We start from the raw sequence: 18,341 nt of genomic DNA, 5'->3' as shown, positions 1-18,341 counted from the left end.
TGATAAAAACTTGAATGGAAGCAAGGATTAGAGAAGAGTAGAAAAGGTTGAGTAGATTTGAAAAACACAGAAATTGAAGAAAAGAGAGGCAGAAGCAATTTAGTCTTAGACATATTAACATTGGGGACACCTATGGCAGATAAGGTAGATATATTAATAAATAATTAGAAAATAGGTATATAGCTCTAGAGAAATATGGGATCTGGAAACATAAATGATAAGGAAATATAAATGGTGGCTACAGCCAGTAAAGTATATTGAATGAAAATGAGAGAGCATATAAAATGAGAAAAGATGACTAGGAATGCAACCTGAAGAACCACAGCATTTTGATTCAGAGCAAGAGAATGAAGAATGACAAGATAAGCAGGAATAACAGAGAGCAAAGGGAGGAGTGAGTTTCAGGGAGGGAGTGTTTAAGAGTCAATAATTACAGAAAATTCAAATAGGTAAAGAGGTCAGGAAGTCAGAAAGTTAGAGAGGAACCAAAACTGTGGAAGTAAGAAAGGGACACTGTTTTTTCCCAAAGTATGGCAATCATAGGAAAGAGAAAGGAAAGGCAGCTTGAGAGGAAGTGGCAGGGTTAAAGAAATGTTTTTGTTATTCTTGTTTTTGGACAAAGAAGATCTGAATCTATTTACAGATTGAGGAAAAGAAATTAATGAAAAGAGAAACCAAAAGGTAAAGATTAAACAGGATAGAGTATGGTACTGAAAAACATGGCAAAGAAGGAGATCAGGAACACGAATAAGCATTGGCCTTAGATGAAGGGGATGCATGGCTAGAAAGAGGTAAGTCTTGAAGGTAGAGGGGAAGAAGTTGAAATGGTCATAAAGCTCATGTTTCCCCTCTACATAACAGACAGTCATCTTCGGCAGGTATAGAAGGCTTAAGAATAGAAGGTGTGTAATATCTCTCCTGGGGAACAGAACAGGAAACCACCTAAAGGAACCAGTAGGATTACTAGGCAGCATTGTGGTGCCTTGTAGACTATGGTCCTCTTAAAAAAAGTGTTTTTGGACATTTAAGAGGAGTTGCCATTTATAAAACAAAGACAAAACCAAGCCCAAGTGTCGTAAAATAATGGATATTTTATTCCAGCTCTGGGGTATGGAAAAAAAAGGAGGGGACACATCCTTCTACACACCATTCTAATTTAGCTAACATTAATTTGAAAAAGCTAAAGCAAATATGTGCATGTATCTGTATAAATATTTATATATACACATACATATTTCATAAGTATTTATATATTTACTCTAGTTTTTTATAAACACACCTTAAAAATCATTAAATGCATCCCAATACTTCTGCCTCTTCATCAATTACTTAATATTGTTTGGATTAAATTCACAGTTTGTGTTTTAATCTCTTATGTGATTGGTCAAACTGTACATTACATTAGAAGATGTGAGAGAAAAGCTTTGTTTAAAAGTTATACCCCCCCAAAAAAAGTTATACTCTGTATCAGTTACCCTTTACATGATTTTTCCATCATTATTTTCAACTTCATACATCTTGTAGTTCTCTACGCAGAGTATTTTAGCTTCTAGTGCTGTACATATCTACATCTTCTGGATGGGACTGTCCATGATCCATGAGCTTGGGGTCAGGCATAAACTGTGTAGCACCTGATAAAGTATTAAAATGAAAAAAAGTCATTCATTTCACAAATGAATTGTTGGTACTAGGAATACAGCAGTGAATAAAGCAAGTAAAATATCTGTTGATATGGACCTAACATTTAAGTTTGGCAACACAGACAATAAATTAAGTAAAAGATATATCAGATGGTGGTAAGTGCTATGCAAAACAAACAAAAAAAACCAGGGAGGGGCATATAGAGCACTTGGGCAATTTACAGGGTGGCCTTCAAAAAAAAAAAAAAGGTGGTAACTGAGCAAAGAACTGAAGGAGGTAAGGATTTGAGCCCTGTAGCTATCAGAGGAAAATGTCTTGAAAGTATAATGGACCTGAGGCCATGCCTGAGGAACCACAAAATGGTCAGTATGGCTGGAACAGAATAGGTAAGATGTGGTGATGGTGGGTACAGTGAGAGTGTTAGGAGACATGATCAGAAAACAATAGAAGGCTAAGCCATACAGGTCCATGGTAAGGTGTTTCTCTTTTATTTTAATGCTAGATGGACAGTTTTGAGCAGAGAATTGGCATGATGTTTTACTTTTTTAAAAGATCACTCTTGGGGCATCTGGGTGGTTCAGTCGGTTAAGCGTCTGCCTTCAACTCAGGTTATCATCCTAGGATCCTGGGATTGAGACCCATGTTGGGTTCCCTGCTCAGTGGGAAGCCTGCGCCTCCCTCTCCTTCCTATTCATGTTCTCTCCTCCTATCCGTCTCTCTCAAATAAATAAATAAAATCTTAAAAAAAAATCACTCTTGTCTGTAGGGATAAGACTACAGGGAAATGAGCGTGGAAGCACAGAGACCAGTAGCAATGGAGGTGGTAAAAAGAGACTGGATTCTGGATAACTTCTGAAGATGGAATGGGCAGGATTTCCTAAGTGGACTGAATATGTTGTGTGAGAGAGAATCTAACTTAAGAAACTGGAAAGATGGAGGTGACACTTACTGTGATAGGGAATAATGTGGGAGAAGCATATCTGGGGGAAGGCAAAGTAAGTGTCAAGTTGTGGATGTGCTAAATTTGCACTGCTAACTAAACATCTGAGTACAAATGATGAGTAATATGTTGGAAATGTGAGTCTCTGGAGCTCAGGAGAGATCTTGGTTGCTTTATAAATTTTATGGTACTAATTTACAGATGGCATTTAAAATTATGGAACTATGAGATCATCTAGAGCATCAGAGAAGAGGTTTAAAGAATGAGTCCTTTGGATACTCCATTTCTTCTGAATTTAAGAAAATTAGGAGAATGTATCAGAAAAGGCTGAGAAGGAACAGCCAGTCAGTGAAGTCAGAGAATCAAGAGCAAGTGCTATCCCACAAGGCAAGTGAGGAGATTTGTTTCAAGGAAGAGGGAGTAATCACCTGTGTTAAAAGTTACTGATAGATTGCATAAGATGGAGATTGAAAATGGACTGGAGGGGCGCCTGGGTGGCTCAATGGGTTAAAGCCCCTGCCTTCGGCTCAGGTCATGATCCCAGGGTCCTGGGATCGAGCCCCGCATCAGGATCTCTGCTCAGCAGGCAGCCGGCTTCCTCCTCTCTCTCTGCCTGCCTCTCTGCCTACTTGTGATCTCTGTCACTCAAATAAATAAATAAAATCTTAAAAAAGAAAAAGAAAAAAGAAAATGGACTGGATTTGGCAACGTGCAGATCATTGGTGATCTTGATAAACTGTGTGACAGGTAAGATACTACATTATTTTCATGTATTATCTAAGATAATGAGATATATATAATATCTCAGATAATGAGATAATACATGAAAATAACGAGACAGATAATACTTTTATATTATCCTTGTTTTATAGAAAAGGACATTTTAATTTACAGATGTTAAGAAAATTTACCCATCTCACTTAGCTCATAAATGAGCTAGTTCTGAATCCAGGTTAGTCTGACTCCCAAAACAACCACCCTGACTCTTATAAAATGGGGGTTAAAGTAGTAACAATGTCATACGATTATTTTAGTATTCAATTTAATAATACAAAGTGCTGCATATAATACCCTGTGCGTGGTAAGTAGGCAAGAAATAGCTATTTTTATATTTACTTTGTGATGTAAGATTAAAAACATTTTTTCAGAAATTTTTTTTTTCAAAATCTGATTTAAAATAATTTAGTTATATTTGGGAAATATCTTTTTCCCAGAGAGGAATTTAATTTCCAATTTTATGAAAACAAAGGGGAAAAACAGATTTACATATAATAATTTATTTTATGTCTATCTCTTCAGAAACTTTCTATTTCATAAAGTGTCATATACCTATACGTAACTTCACTACCAAATATATCTTTAAAAACCCAGATCATAAGTAATCACTATCCATACACTCATATAGTTCTCCATAGAAGAGAAACTTTTTTTAGGATAGAAATTCTTAATATGGGATCCTTTGGGGGGTCTAGGGACAGAATTCATATGATCTATGAATTTAAGTGTAGGAAATTTGTCTTCATTTTCATTAACTTCGGACTGAAAATGAATATTTTCTTCAGTAATGAATGTAGGCAACAAACACACAATAGTATTAGGAGGACCTCAGATTTTGTCACTAACAGATATCACAAATATTTTCATATCATGCTGCAGTTGCAAATACTTTGAAATATTTATACTTACCACTACTTCAAAACTATGGATTTTATTAGATCTTTTAGGCACTGTTGTTTAATACATTTAAAGAAACACATATCATATATTTTGTTTTATCGACTTAAAAGCATTATTCTGAGAAGAGATCCATCACACACAAAAAGTTTAAGAAACTCATTCGGCTTCTTTCTCAAATGTATCTTTACTGCCACCTGGTGGAAGTGTTTCCTCAGTACAAATGAAAAGCATCCTAGGAAACATTTTCTTCTTTATCAAACGTATTGCACTAAGTGTATAACAAATATTTTACATAAGTCTGAATGTGCCTAATTTGCTTAACAATGCCAATCAGTTGACTAAGTTCTCTAACACTTCTACTTATTTCCTTAATATATATTCTTGTCCAAAGTCTAGTCATAACTTCAGCTCACCCAAATTGAAACGTTCCATTGACCTACCTTTCAAAATTTATTGAAAGGCCTCAGAATTTTAAATTATCCACAGCTTATGTCAGACATTATTAACTAGAGGAATACACACAGAGAACTACCTGTGGACCTTTGCCTACAATCCATCTGCTTAGAGGCTTCACCTCTGAAGATTCTAATTTATAATCCTTGAGTAAAGTGAATTTTAGAAAACAAACAACTTCAGTAACTGTAACATGGATCTCTCTAGTTTAGAACCACTTAGCCTAGGTCATTTGTTTTCTGCCTTTTAAAAAAGATTCATCTCCTGCTATTTTGAGTAACTAAGGATTACATCTTTCCTCTTAGAAATTTCTTCACCCCTTGAGCTGATCAAGAGCTCTCTCCTCCCAAAGGGTTAACAGTAATAACTCTTCTTGAATCTCAATCTTAACCCATTAGAATGTTTTTCTTTGTACTTTATCATATTTTTAATCTTTCATTAAAAAGCGGCTTTCATACTTAGTTTTTTAGATTTTAAAAAGCTGGTGTTATCTTGTTATGATGAGCATTGGGTTTTTGTACAGAAGTGCTGAGTCACTATACTGTAAGCCTGAAATTAGTATTACACTGTATTTAACTAACTGGAATTTAAATAAAAACTTAAAAGCTGGTGTTACAACAAACAGGAAAGGATAAAGATGTTTAAAGTCATAAAATAACAATAAATTTTCTTAAATAGCCATCATGTGATATCTACTCACTGATAATTTAGTTCACAAAATTATCTCATTTATATTCTGAGCAAGTTAGATATAAAAATGGGACAGATCACTAATAAATTTCTGAGTGAAGTTAGTATTGTTATAAATTCTATTTGTTTCTTTGTATAAAATTGAGATGATATTCAGCATTGAGCTTCTAAGTAATTGAGACTAGTCACTGCAATTTACCTTCTCACACTCTTGTTATTTTCATTCTTTTTTCTTCCTGTGCTTCACTTTGGCTACGTTCTATTTACTTGTATTTGAGTTCATTAATTCTGTTCTCTTTTGTATATAGTCTGCTGTTATATTTAGCCAATGAGTCCTTAATTTCAGGTATTATGTTTTTCACTTCTAGAATATCCACTTGATTTTTTAAGTAGATCTCAATTTCTGCGAAATTATCCATTTTTTATCTTTACTTGTTCATATTTTCCATTTTACATATTAATCAGTTAATTTAAAATCCTCTTCTACAAACTTCAATATTTAGAGCACCTGTAGGTCTACTGTTATTTTCTTGTTTGTCAGTCACATCTTTCTGCCTGTCAGTCATCCTTCTGCCTCTTTGCATAACTAATATTTTGTTTGTTTGCATGGTGGACACTGTGTATAAAAGAACCATAGAAGCTCCAGATGGTATCTTCTATGAGAAAGTAGACCCTTTCCTCTTTAGGAAGGGTAAGGTGCTTATCATCTTAATCCAATCAGATACTGAGCTGAAACCAAGTGTTAAGAGTCAATCAACCACTTGTTCCTCTCTTTTCCTCAGGTATAGCAAACACCAAAGATGCTGACTGAGAGCCTGATGAGTTTCTGTTTCCCTGGCTAAAAAAGACTAGAAAATTTGGTTTTGCCCCTTCAGATGTTTGGAGCTTGGCTATTTAGTCTCCTGACCCATAGAACAGCTGGCAAATATTATAAAGGGAGGATGAGTCATATATTTATGGTACACCTCATCCTTCTAAAAGAAATACCAGCAATCTTTTTCTGCTGTAGGCCAGAGAGTAAATATTGTGACTTTGTAAACCATAAGGTCTCCTTTGCAAGTGCTCAACTTTGCCATTGTAGTATGAAGGCAACCACAAACAATAAATGAAGGAGTGCAGCTGTATTCCAATAAAACTTTATTTATAGACACTAAGATTTGACTTTCATATAATGTTTTCTTGTCACAAAATACTTTTTTTTCCCCGACCATTTAAACCATGTAGAAATCATTCTTGGCTTGTGAAATTTACAAAATAGATGGAGAGCCAGATTTGGCAAAATCTGCTTGAGAGAGATATTAATCCTGGGAGAATGTGAGAGATTTTATTCTTCTTTCATCAGATTTCGAAGAGGTCCATGTCTTTAGGAATTTGCTATCCTAAAATAACATAATTTTTGTTAATAATGTATATGAATGACTATAAATTACCAAGTTCTCTGTCTAGTATAACCAACATATTCTGTATGGTGGTAAGTGGTAGCTATGGCTAAGCTCTCTAGCTAAATGGTGTGCTCCCAAAGCGTGCTCAATGGAAAGACTTGTTTATCAGAAAAATGGCTAATTTCTCTGGGCAAATGATATTTTCTAACACTCACTGAGAATTTAGCATGTGACTGACATGGTACTTGGTGCTTTACATGCAGCATCTCATTTAATCCTTACAACTATGTGAGAAAAACACTATTGTTCCCTTCTTTGTGGATCAGAAGACAGGCTTATGGTATTAGATAATTTTTTAAAAGGTTTTATTTCTTTATTTGACAGACAGAGATCACAAGTAGGCAGAGAGACAGGCAGAGAAAAAGGAAGAAGCAGGCTACCTGCTGAGCAGAGAGCCAATGCAGGGCTGGATCCCAGGACCCTGGTATCATGATCTGAGCCAAAGGCAGAGGCTTTAACCCACTGAGCCACACAGGTGCACCAGGTCTAAGGTTTTTTTTGTTTTGTTCTGTTTAATTCTTTAGGATTATCTATATAGAGAGAGGCTTAACCCACTGAGCCACCTAGGTGTCCTGGTATTAGATAATTTGTCCCAAGTAAGAGAACTAGCAAATGTTGGATCTAGGATTCTGTTCCAAGTCTTACACTTAAATCTGTGCTCATAATCACTACTGTTTTCCATGTCTTGGACCTTTGGGATTGCATGTGAAATGTGGAAATGATAAATACCAAAAGTATTCTGTATAATCAATTTTGAATAATATATGATAAGGATGAATAAGGATGAATAGTACTGGCATATTTCTCTCCTTTACAGGTGAACTTAGAATGATTTTCATATAATACATTAGCCATGACAAGTGGGTAAAGGGTTCTAGAATACACATGTGTGAAGAAAAAGCATGGGCTAGCAATGGTTTGGCTCCACTGTTATGCTGTAACATGTTTCATCTCCACAAAAATATTCTTTAATTGACAGGTATTTAGAAAACTGACAGGATATATACTTGTGGGAATATGGTGAACTGTGGATTATCAGAGTCTAAAACCTGCAAACCATTCTAGAACAGAGAAAGGGGAAGATGGTGGCAGAGTAGGAGGACACTAGGCTCATCCTGTCCCATGAATGAAACTAGGTAACTATTAAATCATCCTAAGTCACAGAAATTGACATGAAGACTGGCAGAACAAACTCTACAACTAAAGGCAGAAAGGAGGCCATATTAAAGAAAGTAAAAGGTATGGAGACTTAGGTTTGGGAGAGAAATAGATGGCCACTATGGTGGACAGGGAGGTACAATCTTGGAGAAGGGTGACAGAGAAACAAGAGCACAGGGGGAAAAAAAACCTCCATAGCAAGTGGCTTAGAAAGTGTGAGGGGACAAATTTCAGAAGTGCCTGCAACCAGCTGGGCTTAAAGGTCAGTGGGCAGGGTTTGGGGAGAGCCTAGAACCACTGCTCTTAGAGAGAAGGCAGAGCAAACAGCCTGTGGACATTTAGTGTGGAAACAGTGATCTGAAGAGCACCTGGAAGAAAACTGCAGTGGTTATTTGCTCATCTCAGAGCATGTCACAGAGAGGCAGCATTCACAGAGAGACACCTCCAGGAACAAAGGAACTGGCAGGCATCAATTACCTTCCCAGCCCTTCAGCATAAAAAAAAGAGCCATCTGCAGGAACCAGCACAGCCTCCACACTACCTAAATTGGTTACACAAGGTCATGCCCCCCATGCTCTGGGGGAAGTGTCCCTCCTAGTTACACCTGCCTCAGTCGCAGTACAGAGGGCCCCTCAGTGCCCAAACCCCTATCCAAACATGTGTCTCAACCAGGGAGATCTGCAGGGTCTTGGTTCTGTAGGTGGTAGCAAAAGCAGACTGGAGCACGCCTAGTTAAAACTTGCCACATTTAGGCCAAGGATAAAACACTGCCAACAACAGGCAAAGAAAACCTCTGCAAGCAATTGCCCTAAAGAATAAAGTGGCCACGACACAATAATAGAGCACACACAGCACATATTAGAGACACTCCTGGAAGCTCCAGGCACTAGGGAACAGGGAACACTCAGATGTCTTATTCATAAGGCCACTATCCTCCAGAACAGGAGACATAGCTGACTTTCTTAACACAGAAACAGAAAAATGAAAAGACAGGAATTTGTCCTAAATTAAAGAACAGGACAAGACCATGACCAGAGATCTAAGTGAAATGGATCTAAGTAACATGCATGATAGAGAATTTAAATTAAAGATAAAAAGGACACTAACTGGAATTAAAAAAAAATAGTGGAAGGCATAAAGAAGACTCTTAAAACAGAGATAAGGAATAACAGAATAGAGAGACAGAGCTCAATAAACAAAATGAGAAACACATTTGATGGAATGAACACCATGCCGGGAGGAGAGGAATGAATTAATGACCCAGAAGACAGAGTGATGGAAAGTAATCAACCTGAAAAAATGAAAAAAATATATATACAAACAAGGATAGACTCAGAGAACTCGGTGACAACATGGATGTAATGATATTCACATTATAGGAGTCCCAGAAGTAGAAGAGGGAAAAAAAAGGGCACAGAAAATTTCTTTCAGAGATAACAGATGAATATTTCCCTAATTGGGCAAGGAAAGAGATCCAGTAGGCAAAGAGAAACCACAACAAAGTCAACAAAGCAGATTTACACCAAGACATATTATAATTAAATGACAAAATACAGTGATAAAGGATAAAAAATTAAAAGCAGCAAGACAAAAGTAGACAGTTACATACAAAGGAAACACCATCAGGCTACCAAGGGATTTATTTGCATAAACTCTGCAAGCAAAAAGAGACGGGCATGATATATTCAAAGTTTTGAATGGGAAAAATCTGCAACCAGTAATGTTCTATTCAACAAGGCTTTAACTCAGACTACAAGGAGAGATAAAGTTTCCCAGACAAAAAGTAAAGGAGTTCATGATAACTAAACCAGACCTGCAAGAACTATTAAAGGGGACTCTGAGTGGAAAGGAAAGACTAAAAGTGACAGAATGTAGGTAGGAAACATAAAAGCAGCAAAAACGAGTATTTCTCTAAAAATTAGACAAGGAACCCACAAAATAAAAAGATATAAAATATGAAACCATATCCTTAACACAGAGAGAGGAGAAGAATAAACTGGTCCAAACCATTAAATAATATAGAGCTACATGCAGAAGATGCTATATACAAAGTTGATGGTAATACCATATTAGAAAACCTATAATAGATATGCAGAAAATACAAAGAAATCCAAATATATCACTAAAGAAAACCAGCAAACCATGGAAGAGAGAAAGAAAAATCAGAGGAATCAGAAATAACCATAAAATAGAGAGTATACTGGCAATAAATACATATTTATCAACAATTAGCCTGAATGTTCATGGAATAAAAGCTCCAATCAAAAGACATGGGGTATCAGAATGGATTAAAAAAATATATAAGACCCAGCTTACTGCCTAAAAGAGACTCATTTTGGACCTAAAGACACCTACACATCGAAGGTGAGGGGACAGAGAAACATCTAACATGCAAATGGATGTCAAAAGAAAGCTGGAATAACAATACTTATATTCGACAAAACATACTTTAAAGCAAAGACTGTAAGAAGAGTCAAAGAAGGGTACTATACAACCATTAAGGGGATATTTCAACAAGAAGAAAGAACAACTCTAAATATTTATGTACCCAACACAGGAGCACCCAAATACATGAAACAGTTAATAACAAACATAGAGGAACTAAAGGAAAATAATCTAATTATAGTAGTGGACTTGAACATCCCACTTAAGAGCAATGCACAGATCATCTAAAAAGAAAATCAACAAGGGAACAATGGCTTTGAATAACACACAGGACCAGATAGACTGAACCAATATATTCAGAACATTTCATCCTAAAAGAGCAGAATACACATTCTTTTCAAGTACACATGGACTATTTCCCAGAATAAATAATATATGAGGGGTGCCTGGGTGGCTCAGTGGATTAAGCCGCTGCCTTCAGCTCAGGTCATGATCTCAGGGTCCTGGGATCGAGCCCCTCATCAGGCTCTCTGCTCAGCAGGGAGCCTGCTTCCCTTCCTCTCTCTCTGCCTGCGTCTCTGACTACTTGTGATCTCTGTCAAATAAATTAAAAAAAAAAATCTTAAAAAAAAATAATATATGAGATCACAAAAAAGCTTTAACAAACTGAAAAAAAATTGAAGCATACCACATATCTCTTCTGACCACAACACTATGAAACTAGAAGTCACCCACAAGAAAAAAAAATCTGCGAAGTCCACAAATACATGGAGGTTAAATAACATGCTACTAAAGAATGAATGTGTCGATCAGGAAATTAAAAAAAGTTATAAGAAAGAACATGGAAACACATTAAAACAAAAGCACAATGATTCAAAACTTTTGGGACATAGCAAAAAGAAGTTCTAAGAAGGAAGTTTATAGCAACACAGGCTTACATCAAGAAGCAATAAAAATCTCAAATAAACAATGTAACTTTACACCTAAGAAGCAGGAAAAGAGAAACAAACAATACCTCAAACCAGCAGAAAGGAGGACATGATAAAGATCAGAGCAGAAACAAATGATATATAAACTAAAAAAAGCAAACAATACAAAGGGTCAATGAAACCTGGTTTCTTTGAATGAGGTGGTTTTTTGAAAAAAAAAAAAGGATAAAATTGGTAAAATCTAGCCATACTCATTAAGAAAAAAATGGGAAAGAACTCCAGTAAATGAAATTATAAATGAGAGAAGAGAAATAAAACCAACATCAAAGAAATACAATTATAAGAGAATATTAAGAAATCAATATGCTGACAAATTGGTCAACCTAGAGGACATGGATAAATTTCTAGAAAAGTATAAACTATCAAAATTGAAACAGGAAGAAATAGAACATTTGAACAGACTGATCACCATTTAAAAAACTGAATCAGTAATCAAAAAATCCCAAACCAACAAAATTCCAAGACCAGATGGCTTTACAAGGGCATTCTACCAAACATTTAAAGGAGGGGGAGATGAAGCATGAGAGTCTGTGGACTCTAAGAAACAAACTGAGGCTTTTGGAAGGGAGGGATTGGGAGGATGGATGGTGGGTATTAAGGAGGGCACGTATTGCATGGAGCACTGGTGTGCTGTATAAACAATGAATCTTGGAACACTGAGAAGTAAAATAAAATAAAAAAAAATAAATGTAATATGTTAAATACTTTAGGAGATATTATAGAAAACAAATGTGTATAGAACAAAAAAAAAGAAAAAAAGAAGAGTTCCTACCTACTCTTCTCAAACTGTTCCAAAAAGTAGAAAAGGGAGGAAAACTTCCAAATTCATTCTATGAGGCCAGCATTACCCTGATACCAAAACCAGATAAAGACAACCCTAACAGGGAAAACGATAGGCCGTTATCTCTGATGACCACAGATGCAAAAAACATCAACAAAATGCTAAGAAATCTAATTCAACAATACATTAAAAATCATTCATCACAATCAACTGGGATTTATATCTGTGTTGCAAGGGTGGTTTATTTTTCACAAATCAATCAACAGGTTACATCACATCAATGAGAGAAAGGGTAAGAAACATATTTTCATCTGAATAGATACAGAAAGAGCCTTTGACAAAGTACAACATTCATTCATGATAAAAACTTTCAACAAAGATTTAGAGGGAACAAACATCAACATAATAAATGCAATATAAGAAAAACCCACATTAACATGATGATCCAGAGGGAAAAACTGAAATCTTTTCCCCTAACAGGACCAAGACAAGGATATCCACTCTCACCACATTGATTCAACATAGCACTGGAAGTCCTAGCCACAGCAATTAGACAACAAAAAGAAATAAAAGACAACAATTTGGTAAAGAAGTTAAACTTTAACTCTTTGCAGCTGACCTTGTATTTTATACAGAAAACCTAAGAGACCCCACCAAAAAACTGCAAAATGATAAAAGATTTAAAAGTTGCAGAACACAAAATCAAAGTACAGAAAGCTGTTGCAATTTCTAGACACCAGTAGTGAATAAACAGAAAGTAATTAAGGAATCAATCCTATTTTCAAATGTTCCAAAAACAAAAAGTTAGCTAGGAATAAGTTTGACCACAGAGGTGAAAGACGTATATTCTGACAACTACAGAATGCTTATGAAAGAGACTGAAGATGACACAAAGAAGCAGACATTTCATGCTTACAGATGGAAGTGGAGATACTGTTAAAACGGCTATACTACCCAAAGCAATTTACACATTTAATGTAATCCCTATCAAAATACCACCAGCATTTTTCACAGAACAAGAACAAACAATCCTAAAATTGTATGGAATCACAAAAGACCCCAAGTCACCAAAGCATCCTTGAAAAAGCAAACAAAGCTGGAGGCATGAAAATTGCGTTACAAAGCTGTAGTACTCAAATCAGTATGATAATGGCACAAAAACAGATATATAGATCAATGGAACATAATAGAAACACAGAAATGAACCCACAACTATATGGTCAATCAATCTTCAACAAAGCAACAAAAAGTAACCAGTGGTGTTGGGCAAACCAGAAAGTAACATATTTAAAAGTGGTACTACTGGTACTAGGAACACTTTGTTATAACATACAAAAAACTAAAGTCAGAGTGGATTAAAGACCTAAATGTGAGACTTGAACCCCTAAAAATCCTAGAAGAGAGTACAGGCAATAATGTCTCAGAAATCAGCCATAGCCAACCCTTTCTAGAAAGGTCCCCTGAGGCAAGGGAAAGAAACGCAATAAACTATGGGGAGTAAATCAATACAAAGGCTCCTACACAATGAAGGAAATAACAAAACTAAAAGGCAACCTATTGAATGGTAGAGGATATTTGCTAATGACATTGCCAAAAAAGGGTTAGTATCTGAACCATATTAAGAACTTAATACAACTTAAAACCTGAAAGCAACAGTAAAAAAATGTAATTAAAAATGGGTAAAAAGCATGAACAGGTATTTCTCTGAAGTAGACATACTGATAACCAAAAGACACATGAAAAGATGCTCATTATCACTTGTCATCAGGGAAATGCAAATCAAAACTACAATGCAGTATCAACTCAAACCTGTCAGAATGGATAAAATCAACAGCACAAGAAACAAAAGGTATTGGGGAGGATGTAGAGAAAAATCAACCCTACTGCACTGGGTGGGAATGCAAACTGGGGCAGCCAGTCTGGAAAACAGTATGGAGGTTCCTTAGAGTTAAAAATAGAATTATGCTATGATTCAACAACTGCACTAGTGGTTATTTATCCAAAGAATATAAAAATACTAATTCAAAGGGATACAGGCACCCCTGTGTTTATAACAGCATTATTTATAATCGCCAAGATATGGAAGTAACACATGTATCCACTGACTGATGAATGGATAAAGATGTGGCAAAGGAGTAAAAATGGTAGAGGAATGGGGGACCTTAAGTTTGTCTCATCCCTTGAACACAGCTAGATAAATATTAAATCATTCTGAACACCCAAGAAATCTGAGAACAGAACAAACTGCACATCTACAGGTAGAAAAACAGTCACCTTTGGGAAGGTAGATGTTGTGGAGAGTTGAAAAGAACTGTGGGTGTGGCAGAGTGGAGGGAGTCCTGATCATGAAGAGAAAAGCAAGAGAGAAAGAGAGAGGGAGAGAAAGAAGAGTGAAAGCACAAGCAGGGGAATGCACAAGAAAATCTCTTCCCCAAAACTACTGACTGGGAAAATGAGAAGGGTTAACTACTTAAGTTTTTATAAGCAGCAGAGCTCAAAGTCAAATCAGAAGTCTGCACTATCACTGGGGTCATGCTTGGTAGGTTCAGTGATGCTCCAGTAGGGAAGGAAGGCTGAGACCCAGGAGCAGGCAGCATGGTCTGAGGAGCCAACGGGTCACATAATGAGAAAGTTCCCATTCCTGCAGTGCATCTGAGAGTGCTGTCACAGCACCTCTGGGGACAAAAGAGCTGGCGGTACCAATGTGCTGCCCTGCTCACTAGCAAAGGAACAAAGATACCAGCTGTGGGCAGCAAACCTTGGCACCAGCCTTTTGGTGTGCTTTACATAAACTCTGAACCACTGCACAGTCATGCTACTGCTTTTCTGGGACAGACCAGAACAGGGCACAACACAGCTAAACCCTCCCCTAGAGGATCAGTATAGGTCCACACCGAGTGGGTCGCTAAAATTTGGAGTTTTGTAACCCAGCTACAGGCCTGTGATAAAACACAGGGGTACTGTGGCACCTAGCAGGGAGATAGCTCAGATATCCCCAGAGAGGGTAAAGGCAAGGATTTTAAGGAATCTGGTGATACACAAGAGGTGACTGTCTGCTCTTCAGTGAGGACTTCCTGAAGAGTGGCAGGTGTGAATTCCCTGCTCCAGGGAAAGGAGAGGAGGGTGACCCTCCCACCCATTCTTCCTTCACCCATTAGCACTGACTGACTTCAGAGAGCAACATAGCACCACTCAGTGGAGGCCAGAGCTGCTTACACCAAGCCCCATCCCCTAGTGCTCCTAGTGCATTTCCACTAGGGCAAGTGTGGATGAGAATCAGTGCAGCAGGGCCCTCCCCTAGAAGATCAGCACAAAACCCTTGCAGGCACCAAGTCTACTAATTCACAGAGTGCAGCAAAGCTTTAGTTTTAAGGGAAATGGGATCTACCTTTTTTTTTTCATCTAGCTTCTTTTTTTTTTTTTTTTTTAAAGATTTTATTTATTTATTCGACAGAGAGAGATCACAAGTAGGCAGAGAGGCAGGCAGAGAGAGAGGAGGAAGCAGGCTCTCCGCTCAGCAGGGAGCCCGATGCGGGACTCGATGCCAGGACCCTGAGATCATGACCTGAGCCGAAGGCAGCAGCTTAACCCACTGAGCCACCCAGGCGCCCTCATCTAGCTTCTTTTAACAAGCAGACCAAAACGCACCTATTTAAACCTTGCCACACAGTAGACATGGTCTAAACATCCCTCACTGCAGGCAAGGAGAAACTGCAGAGGACTTCCCTGAGGAAAGGAACAACAAAAACACAAGAGCAGAGCACACACTTTGAAACACCTCCTGAAGCACTAGGTCCAAGACAGTATAGGACCTCTTAAAATAGCCATTACTCTCAGGAGCAGCAACAGAACAGGCTTTCCTAACAATAACACATGAAAAAAAAAAAAAAAAAAAAAAAAAACAGTGACCTAGACATAAATGACACTATGGAGGAATTTACCCTAAAAGAAAGAACAGGAGGAAATGATGGCCAGGGATTTAATCAATACAGATATAAGCATGATGCCTGAACCACAATTTGAAATAATGATTATATGGATCCTAGCTAGGCTTGAGAAAGGCACAGAAGACACCAGAGAATCCCTTACAACAGAGGTAAAAGAACTATAAACTAGTCAAGCCAAAATAAAAAATGCTATAATCAAGATGACAGTCTGACTGGATATAATGACAAGAATGGACACACCAGAGGAATCAGTAATACAGAAGATAAAATTATGTAAAATAATGAAACTGAAAAGAAGAGGTAAAAAAAAGTTACTGGATCACGAATGTAGATGTAGGGAATTCAGTGACTCCTTAAAATATAGTAACAGTCATATCAAAGGAGTCCAAGAAGTAGAGAAACAAGGAAAGGCAGAAGGTTTATTTGTGCAAAGTATAACTGAAAACTTCCCTAATCAGAGATAGGAAATAGACACTGAAATTTAAGAAACACAAAGAACTCCCATTATACACATTCAGTATACATATGTATATATACTATACATTCACAATACACACAGAGAAGGAAAGAATCCTGAAAGTAGCAATAGGGAAAAAATCCTTAAACAAGGGAACACAAGTCAGGTTTGCAGCAGACCTAGCCACAGAAACATCGTAGGGCAGAAAACAGTGGTGTGATATATTCAAAGTGCTGAATGGGAAAAATACGCAGCCAAGAATACTTATACACTAAGCCTGTCATTCAGAATCAACAAACAATAGAAGAAACAAACAAACAAACAAACAAAAAAAAAAAAAAAAAAAAAAAAAAAAAGGAGGTTGTAACCACTAAACCAGGCCTGCAAGAAAAATTAAAGGGAACACTCTGAGTAGGGAAAAAGATGATATGAAGAAACAAAGACTAGAAAGGAAAGGAGAGCACCACCAGAAACACCAATTTACAGATAACATGATGTCACTAAATTCATATCTACCAATAATCACTCTGAATGTAAATGCATTAAATGCTCCAATCAAAAGACACAGGGTATCAGAATGGATTAAAAAAAAAGACCCTTATATATGCTGTCTACAGAAAACTCATTTTATACCTAAAGCCACTTGGAGACTGAAAGTAAGGGGATGGGGGAAGACAAGATAGCAGGGAAGTAGGAGGAGGCACCGTTTCAACCTGTACCCTAAAGTGAGCTGATTACCTGATTACCCATGAAATCAGCCTGAGATCAGAATTATACACGTCTGGATCTCTACAGGGGCAGAAGACACCAGTGAAAAGGTAAAGCAGAGTGGGAATGTCGGACTGATATCAGAAGATAAACAAAAGGGGGAGGGAGCCACCAGAGGCGACTGATTGGAAAGTAATAACCCTAATACAAGAGCACCCTGCATCTGGGGACCAGCATTAACTTGGAGTCTAGTTGAAAGCACTCAAAAAAAGCAAAGGATCACGGGAGGGAAATTGTGGGAATCAGGACAGCTAGGGACAGGGGCCTATGTCCCTGGACACAGGACAGCCTTCCCGGGCGCTGAGCCAGAGAGAGTGTGGCGGAGAAACCATGTCTTGGTCTCTGGGCATGGGTTCTGGCTCCTGTGAGGGCCTGGGAGCCTCACCGGATGGCAGAATGACAAGCCATGCTAACAGAGCCTGAGACATGCGAGCCCCTCACCCTCCCCTGAGAGAGGTGTGTGAAAGCCCAGCCTGGTGCTCTCAGACCCGTGCCCTGCTACCAGAACCTGAGACTCGAGCGACCCACACCCTCCCCTGAGAGAGGTGCACACAAGCCCAGTGCTCTTAGACCCAGAAAGACCAGGCACTCCCAGCCCGGGCCAGTGGGAAAATCTCAGTGTGCGATCACCGCTGCCATGGTTTTGGGTACAAGCAGAAGATCCTACGTCCTCAGGGACCCTGGCTCAAAACTCCTCTGCAAACTGCCAGGGGGGAATTTAGATGGGCTCTGAAGCCCCCACAGGGGAGCAGACTGAGGCTTCTCTCTCAGAGGGAAGTCAGGGTGCAGTTTGCTTTCCTCTGAACCTACAAAAACCATCAAAAGCGGTCAAGGCGAGAGGAAAAAAAGTGAACAAACATAAAAACCTCCAGAAAACAAAAGCCTGAAAAAACCGGTTTCCTCAGAGCCCACCCCCTTGAGGGGGGCTGGGAGGACTTAACTCAGGGAACATCACTGACTGAAAACCCACCGGGCAGGCCCCTCCCTCAGAAAACCAACCAGGAAAGAAAAAA

General features: G+C 37.9%; 1 protein-coding gene across 4 annotated transcripts in view; it reads right to left on the bottom strand.

Annotated features, from left to right (window-relative positions):
* Window positions 1-1,071: 1,071 nt before the first annotated feature.
* Window positions 1,072-18,341, bottom strand: part of APOOL (apolipoprotein O like) — a 120,049-nt gene continuing 102,779 nt past the window's right edge. For 3 of the 4 annotated variants that reach the window (XM_059157182.1, XM_059157185.1, XM_059157184.1), the window contains one exon: window positions 1,072-1,631. In XM_059157182.1, coding sequence (XP_059013165.1) covers window positions 1,543-1,631 — 89 coding nt within the window. In that variant the 3' untranslated portion in view covers window positions 1,072-1,542. Of the gene's footprint in view, window positions 1,632-6,570; window positions 6,781-18,341 lie in introns of those variants that run through there. The other variant, XM_059157183.1, reaches the window with a different exon arrangement.

This window comes from Mustela lutreola, chromosome X (genome assembly GCF_030435805.1).
Source record: "Mustela lutreola isolate mMusLut2 chromosome X, mMusLut2.pri, whole genome shotgun sequence".
Taxonomy (NCBI): Eukaryota; Metazoa; Chordata; class Mammalia; order Carnivora; family Mustelidae; genus Mustela; species Mustela lutreola.
Note: the sequence above shows the minus strand (reverse complement) of the source record. Positions and strands in the feature narration are given on the sequence as shown.